General features: G+C 52.5%; 1 protein-coding gene and 1 pseudogene across 2 annotated transcripts; one reads left to right on the top strand and one right to left on the bottom strand.

Annotated features, from left to right (window-relative positions):
- Positions 1–628: 628 nt before the first annotated feature.
- Positions 629–2,482, top strand: LPMP_330330 (glucose transporter/membrane transporter D2, putative; the record flags this gene model as incomplete). The annotated part of the gene is made up of 1 exon (XM_010703824.1): positions 629–2,482. The coding sequence occupies one exon, from the start codon at positions 629–631 to the stop codon at positions 2,480–2,482; it is 1,854 nt and encodes a 617-aa protein (XP_010702126.1).
- A 5,924-nt stretch (positions 2,483–8,406) lies between these two features.
- On the bottom strand, positions 8,407–8,503 carry LPMP_33snoRNA1 (annotated as a pseudogene). Its single transcript has one exon. The product of its transcript is annotated as a C/D snoRNA (small nucleolar RNA).
- Positions 8,504–8,623: the final 120 nt, after the last annotated feature.

Raw genomic sequence — 8,623 nt, 5'->3', positions numbered from 1 at the left:
AAGGGTGTGTGTTGTTGTTTTGCTGTACGTGTTTGATCATCTTCCGAAAAAGAAATTGAGTTATAATGTATTGTTTCTCGATGATATTTTACGTGAAGATGAGTTATTCGACGAATGGTGGGAATCGGGTTTTGCTGAGGTTTTTCTGGTGGAACCCGACGTTATTTCTGGGGAAACTTTAATTGTGAATACTGGAGGTGTAGGGGAAACTGTGAATGCCGGAGAAAAATGGTGTAGTTGTGAGCAGCGCTTACTCCTGTACAAAGGGTGAGTGGAGTGTTTATGCTAAATTTCAGGTTTCCCTGGGAGAGCTTGACAGAGGCGAAGGCGGTTCTCTATGGAGTTCTGTGGCCCACTGTTCTTCGTTTTCTTCTCTGCCGTCTCTCTCTTCTAAGTCCCGTTCTCATTATAGCGCTGTGCGTAAGAGGTTGCGTTAAAGGGCATATCTCCGTCTCTCTCTCGCTCTCGGTTTTCTTCATTATTTTTTTGTTTACATTCTTGGTGTTGCCACGATTCGAGGAAGACATTAATGCAGCTGCGCGGATCTTTCACTTGCCCTTAGTCCCCCGTGCTTCTGTTTTTACTCTCTGGAAAGCACTTCCAGAGTGAGAAGGAAGGCAACAGTTGCATGCCTTTTTATTTCTTAGAAGCGAACACCCACGTTCCAGTGACTACTGAGTCGATGCCAACGACTTCCACCGACGTCTCCCCGACGAAACAGCCCTGCCAGGAAAAGCCGATAATACAGGGTAATGCTGAGCTTCCACCGCTTTTGGTTGCTGCTGACTCACCCTTAGTCACGCCGAAGCAGCGCGCCTCGGCGCCGGAGTTACCGACATCCCTCGACGACGATGAGGAGGAGTACTTTTCGCAGCCGCCGTCGAGCACACTGTTTCTTTCGAAGAAGAACCTGGTTGTCGGAATTCCCATTGTTCTCACACCACTGCTCTATGGTTACAACCTCGGATTTGTTGGTCCGTACTCCACAATTTATGAATATGCGTCCGACTGCCAGCTGTATAAAACGGAAAAGTCATGCGAGACGCTGACTGCGACGAAGTGCCGGTGGTTCAACGCGTCGACGTACACAGGCAACACGACGTACGGTGAGGTGTGCGGGTGGTCCGACAAGACGACGTGCTTCTTAAAGTACAGCGACGAGGCGAGCTGCTTGTCAGATTCTGTATGCAAGTGGAGCTACTCTACCAACACCTGCAGCAACCAAGTTGGCTTCTCCTCGCTCCAGAGTGGCGTTTTTGCTGGGTCTTTGGTCATTGGATCCACGGTTGGCGCACTGATGGGCGGGTACCTGACTAAGCGTCTTGACTACCGAAAGAGCTTCTTGATTATTGGAATTATCAGCATAATTGGCAATGCTCTGACGCATCTGGCAACAGGATTGTTTCACTACTGGGTGTTGTTTGTTGCGCGTATCGTGCTTGGCTTTCCTCTGGGTTGGCAGTCCATCGCGTCCCCCCACTACACGGACAAGTTTGCCCCCGCTGATCATGCCAAGACGCTCGGCACGCTGTTCCAGGTTTCGGTCTCAACAGGCATTTTTATCACTTCGTTCTTCGGTCTGGTGCTCGGCAACACGATTCACTACAATACGAACCGCAATGCCAACACCATGGGTCGGATGCAAGTCCTCGTCACGGCTTCTACGGTCTTATCAATTTTTGTGCTTTTCCTGCCACTTATCACGAAGGACGGCTACAGCAAGAGCAAGAGAGCGGACTACGAGGAGGAAAAGGATGAGGATGCTTCTAGGAAGGCGACGGAGAAGTACACCATGATGCAGATGATTGGACCCATCCTGAACGGTGTGGCGATGGGGTGCGTGGCACAGCTGACCGGCATCAACGCGAACATGAACTTCGCCCCTACTATCATGTCGAATCTTGGGCTGCAACCTCTGGTTGGCAACATCATTGTCATGGCGTGGAACATGCTGGCAACGTTCTGCGTGATTCCGCTCTCGAGGAGGTTCTCTATGCGGACGCTGTTCCTCTTCTGCGGTTTTGTCGGCTCTCTGTGCTGCGTCTTCCTCGGCGGCATCCCGGTGTACCCTGGCGTAACGAAGTCTGACGAGGCAGTGAGCGGCATTGCCATTACTGGGATTGCCATTTTCATTGCCCTTTACGAGATGGGTGTGGGCCCATGCTTCTACGTTCTCGCAGTGGATGTCTTCCCTGAGTCGTTCCGGCCGATCGGCTCGTCGATCACGGTGGGTGTGATGTTCATTTTCAATCTGATCATCAACATTTGCTACCCAATAGCGACGGAGGGCATCTCTGGTGGTCCGTCAGGGAACCAGAACAGGGGCCAGGCTGTCGCGTTCATCTTCTTTGGCTGCATCGGCGTCGTGGCTTGTGTCATCGAGTATTTCTTCCTGCAGCCATGGGGGGAGCCAGGGGCTAAGATGGCGGATAACTTTGACGGAGTGGCTATACGGGAGGGCGACACAACTGGGGTAGCCTAGTAGCACTGTGCTTGATGGGCGTACGCCTGTACCGAGTTTTGGTTACTCTGCTTATGCGCGTGCGTGTTGTGAGCTCCTTGAGTGCTTCGACATTCAAGACGAAAGGCAAGAGTGCTCTTTTTCTACTCCGCTGTGTTGTGCACTGGAGCCAAGACACGACAGACTCGCTGCATAGTACAGCGTGTTTTCTTCTCCAAAAGTCAGGACTCTTTTCTCTTTCGTTAGGCGTGAGCACACGAACAGTAAAGGGGCGAGCTGCACACCGCACTTCTTAGTGCTTTCGTTCCCCTCTTTCTGCTTGGGGCGGTATTCTCGCTTCGAGTGATTTGTATACATCTCTTTCCGGGGAGGGCGTTTCACTTGTTTCAGCTTTCTCTCCTTTGTCTCTCTTTCCTTCGCTTCTTACCCCCTCTATTTTTTTTTTTTCTGCCGCCCCCCTCTTTGTGGTTGTGGCAACCAGATGTTTAACGCCGCTTCTGCCGCTACTTTGAAGTCAACAGCTGCGGGACCTCTTATGTGGTGGTTGAAGCTGACTTTCAGAGGAGTCGTCATCGTGCGCGTGTGCTCATTTTCAAACGATCATCTTCCTCTGAGCCGGTTTGTAGATTGTCTTGCTCCAACTCCATGTGTCGAGGGCAGCAGTCGCGGGCGGGGCAAGAATTCGTTCACTGTTCTTCTCTCTTTCGTTGTTTCTCTTTTTGTCTTATCCCTCCTCCCCTCTGCTGTCGCTTTTTCATCACTCCACTCCCTTTTCGCTACTTCGGTAGGCTCTCCGCTTTTCTTTGTTGTTGTTTTGATTTGCTGGTTTGCGCTGTGCACTTCTTCCCACTGAGCTGTGCTGCCACCAGTGTTGTTGTGCGCACACGTATGACTGTAATGGTCCTTCCGTCACACAGTACGAGCGACGTGATCAGTGCGGGAGAGGAGCAATAATAAAGTCCCCCTTCTCCCATCGTTTTACTCTGCCCTCACCCCCTCGGTGTTTTGAGGGCCTCAAAAGTGTCTACCTCATTCCACCCACGCAGGCGCCCTCGCACGCTGTGTGCAAAGAAAGCTGCAGGATATGGCGATGAAACCAATATTCAGAAGTCAATACAGTAGTCAAGAGGGGATTATGATCGAGTGAGTCGCGTGATCACCTTCCACAACCTCCTTCATTCTTCAGCGCAAACACCAGAACAAAGAAACATTTCCACCACCAGCGGCCGCTCTCTCTCGCACGTACATATATGTACATATATGTATATGTATTTGTACTTTGAGCTATGGGGAACTCCACACGTACCCGAACGCGCAGAAACGAAAGAAAGCTCTTACAAAAACTCTACTTCGTGGAGTACCTTGGTGCGTGTGTGTTTTGCTCTGCCTTTTTCCTTTGCCTCGAACTCGTTTGTCTCTATTGGACCCGTTAACGTGTGTGAGTGTGCGTGTGTGCATGCGGTATATACCGTGTCGTATTGCCGTCTCCGGTTTTTCTTTATGTTTTCTTTGCTGGCCTGTCTGTCTGCCTGTCTACTTGTCTACCTGTCGCTTTCCCTTTTTTTCTTTCAAAACCCGTTTTTCGATCATTCAGAATCTCATGTATGCACAGCAGCAACACATATACCTCTGCATGTATGTACTCGTATGACTATGCCGATGTAGATGTCTTCAACACGATCTTCTCCCCTCTCTAGGTTATTACCTTCTTCCACATCTCCTCCCTTTTAAACTCTCTGCCTCGCTTCGCCTCTGGCACCCTCGTTTTCACGCGCAACACATTTGCATGCGTGTCATGGTCTCATTCGTCTGTTCGTCTCGGTGCATGCCAGCACGCCAGCCAAAGCATGCGTTTTGTGCATAAAAGGTGTGCCCAGTGCGGCGTGTGTGGTGGCCCCATGAAGGGTTCAGCCCTTTTGTGCGGGTTACTCCCATTGCCATGCATTCCGTGTTTTTCTTCTCCTCCCTTTCACTTTCGGTATGAGCGATTCGAGGACATTTCAGGCAAGGGTGGACGAGGATTCGGTATGCACCCACCCACCCACCCACCCACCCACACACACACACACACACATGCACAAAAAGTGAAAAGATCAACAGCAATCACGAAGACTCATATGCATATGTATGTATGTATGTATGTATGTGTGTATATGTGTGTATGTATGTGTGTAAGCTCATTTTGCAACTTCAGCTCTGATCTTCGTACAAACACGTACACCCAAACGAAGGAAGGAAGAACGGCACCGTTTCTTCAGGCCTGCACTTTGGTGTGTTGTGTGTGCGTGCGTGCGTGTGTGTGTGTGTGTTCGTTTGTTTTCACCTCCTTTATCTTTAATAGTTGGTACTTTTCTTATTTTGCTTCATCAGTAACTCTTCCTTCTATCCCTAAGAGGGACTCTCTTTGATTTTGTTCTCTCTTCTCCTTTGCGCTCGCGCATATCCATCTCGCTGATCCTCATTCGATCCCCCTGGAAGGCTATGCTTTCGACAAACGGCGCGTTCTCGGCGCCTTTGTTTACTCGCTTCTTTCCCTCTTGCCATCTCGCCGTCTCACTCTCTGCTGCGACCGCGGTGCTGTCCTTTACCAGACGTAGTAGGACGGTGCGCCCTGGTCAGTGAATGCCGACGCCTAACTCTCGCTCTTCCTCTTCTCCTTCCTAAACTAGTAAGTGAGGTTCTCAGTCTCTGCGAAATAATTAGGATATACATAACTCTATCATAACAGATTCCATTGCTCTCGTTCTGCTCCATCCCTCTCACACTGGAGGGACTATGCCAGTTAAGAGTACTCTGCATGGGGTTATGGTCTTCATGGTGCAGGCGGGACCCCGTTTCTGCTGAGCCCCAATGGGCTCATATCGTAAAAGCAGCAGCGCAGGAGTCTTTCATGTATGTCCAAGAGTGGCGTTAGTGGAGCTCAGACACAATTATACCGGTCACCGATCGTGCCTCATACGCTTTGAAGAGCGAGGAAAAGGCGGTTGCCCTACGGACGTGGAGATACTGGCTGCGAACAATGCACTTACCGCGTTGCTGAGGGCGAGAAAACGGGTGCCCGAGGAGTGCGTTCATCGTCTCGAGGACTCCTTCCACAGCACCCGCCTCGAGGTCGCTCTCAGCAGATTCATGGAGACCGCCTGCGCCCGCTACAAGGAGAAGAACCGGATGCTGGCTTGGGACGAGTTATGGCAGGTTTGGGAGCGCATGTATTATGAAACCCTTGGGGGGCTCTATCGCGAAGTGACCCCCCCTCCCCCCCGTACACACATACAGAAGGGGATCCGGAGTTGCTCCCACGAAAGGCTTCCTCCGCGCTCAACCAGCTGAATGCAGGCAAGGCGTCAACGCACGATGAACACAACCTGTGCCAGCTCATTCTCCAGGTGGCATCAAGAGTTAAGTGGATAGGTGCATGACAGACTGTGAGGCAAGTCATCACGACTCCCCCGCGGCGAATGGCTCCTAGTTTCAATCCTTCCACGGCATACCCGCCGAGGCCACGGAGAATGGGATGGCGCGACAAGCTGTTCCCATACCCTAGTCCCCAGAGAGAGAGGTTAGCGCGGTACACGTGCCTATCACACATCGTGATGAGAGGAGCAGACCTCCACCCCCTGGAGGTCGTGGCGAGGGCAAGCCTCCCGCTGAACGTGGTACCTCTGCTCGGCAGGCACTCCGCAAAGTTTGTGCCACTTGGCGATCCCACGGTTCTCTACGCCAGGGAGGGACTGCCGGTTGCATGTCGTCTGAGGGCTAGTTCATCGATATGCTTCTTGTTGTGGAGGAAGAACGAGTCGCGACCTTAATGGACGAATCACTACTGGCGCTGCGCCGTACTAGCTGTGCAGCGCTAGGAGTGAGGCAGCAGGGTGGAGGACTGTGGGGAACCGTTCCTCACGTACTCGCACGGCCTGCCCACCTAACAGAGCCCGCTGACCATGTCGGAGGAAGACACCGCCGCACTCAAGAGAGCCGATATCACAGAATACCGCAGCCCCAGCAATTACGTGGTCGGCTCCACCCTCTCTGTGGTGGGAGAGAAAGGGGGTCCAATCAGGAGATGATTTATCTCATGTGTTCACGAGAGGTGAGCCAGTGACTCACCGCACAAAGGGTGCAGGGTGGACGTCCAGCTAAGCTTCTCGTCTTGGTGGAACGTCCTGTGCGACGCTGGTGAGGTGACGAACCTAAAAGCGTTTCTTTTCCTGGTGCCCATGCCTAAGGAGGTAAGCCCTCAATCCGTGCTCCGTGTCGCTGACGGGGATAGTCCATCAGCTGAAGGCCATGTCAATAAGGTGAAGCGTGAGCCCTGAAGCAGTGCACGTTGCGAGAGCAGCATTGACTGGCCAATTTTCCCACGCCGCGCGGCCTGCTACGGATGTGAAGGTTAATGTGCGGGTGGACGGCGTGCAGCTTACAGGCACGTGTCAATCAATGAAGCAGGAAATGGAGTCGGTGATTAAGGCGACAGACCGATTCAACGTCACTCTCAGCAACGACACAACCGAAGCTGCCACTCCCCGCCACCGTATGCGCTTGCAGTGGTCGGTTACGACCACAAGGCGAACGCCCTCTGCATTGGGGAAAAGACTATCGGGTAACTGCGCGCGGAATGAGCTTGAAACCTGACAGTGTGTCATATCGACCGCGTCTTAGGATGATTGTGGTTCACAGCTCGAGTACTGCTGATTCTGGTTCACCGATTTTGGTGGCCTCTAAATGGAGCAGGGCAGTCATTCTCTAATAAGTGGGATGGTTTGCTACACGGCATATTGCTGGCGGCGCTGTTGGTGAGTGTCTCGGATGAGCTGAGCGAACCGTCTTAGTGGTCCATAGCGAATACATCACGGGGCGCATCATGCCGATGGCGACAGTCGGCGTGGTGTAGGTTCACTGGACCGACGCGATGTTGAGCGTATGGGGTGCCGCGTGCATGAGCCAGGAGACCTAGCAAGTCATCACTACAGGTGCCCATTGGAAACACGGCCCGCCGACGGTAGCGATGCAGCGTAGCGCCGAGTGGTACGCAGTACATTGGAGGCCTTTTTCTTCTCTGTTGAAGCTCTGGTTGCCTTTCCTGTGAATCGCCCTTTCTCCAACGCTTTTAATTATTTATTTGCAAGGGCCGCTCATGCAGTCATGCAGTCGGCATGGAGCACCATGACTCGCTTCTCATACTTGACCTACGGCCCGTTACATGAAGTCCATCGAAAACTCCGCAGAAGGGGCGAGCAGTCATTCCGTATGCCCAAAGTAAAGGGGGTACAACTGGGGACACGGGGAGGTAAGACTGGACGCTGGAAGGTCGGGACGGCTCCACCCTCTTGTCCGTCCACAGGCACGGCATATACGCGCATCGATGCGCTTGTATCACAGACGGGCACTATTCTTTCCGATGTGGCCTCGGAGTACGTAGTGCAATCGCATTCACAGGCCAGAGGTCGGATCGATCGAGACGAATACTCTGACGTCATAATGACCTCGGTGTAGCTTTCTCTTCCTTCATCGATTTCTCCCTCCACACCTCTCTCGCACTGGCGATGAGGAGGGAGTGTATAAGTGTGCCTGTAAATCTGCGTGTGTCCGCCCCAATTATGTTTTGTGGCGTTCAATATGTTCGTTTTTTCTTTCCGCATGATCAGACCTTGCTGTCTGTGAGTCTCCCTCTGCGTCTCGCTTCATCTATACGTCCCCAAAGGGATCGCCTGCTAAGCGCAAGACCAGTGCAGCTGCACCAGCAGCAACAGAACTTACCTTTAGACCACTCATCTCTTCTGCATCTTGAGAAACAGACAGACAATACACGATCAAGTGGAAAATACATCTCTGTGGTGAAAGCCAGCAACGCTTTATGCTTGCGTGTGCTCTGTCATCCTTATCGCAACAGGACTATGGGGGGAAGGAGCTTGTGTGGTGCGCGTGGTGCGCGTGGGTGGCGACGGTGATGCTGACAAATCAATACTCACTCTGACGTGTGCGTGGCGGTGGACCGCTGCGCGCTGTGCGGATACAAGGATAACATGCACTACCAGCTGATGGTCGCCGGCTGCTGTGTGGGGGGAGGGGTGGGTGTCTGTCGACCATCCCTCGCTAGCAAAGTGCCTCTCTTCTGCGCCGCGTTCTCAGCGGACGTGGCTTCGGCGACCACGAGGGTCGTGT

The sequence above is a fragment of the Leishmania panamensis genome (assembly GCF_000755165.1).
Source record: "Leishmania panamensis strain MHOM/PA/94/PSC-1 chromosome 33 sequence".
In the NCBI taxonomy this organism is placed as follows: domain Eukaryota; phylum Euglenozoa; class Kinetoplastea; order Trypanosomatida; family Trypanosomatidae; genus Leishmania; species Leishmania panamensis.
This window is presented reverse-complemented; position numbering and strand designations above follow the sequence as displayed.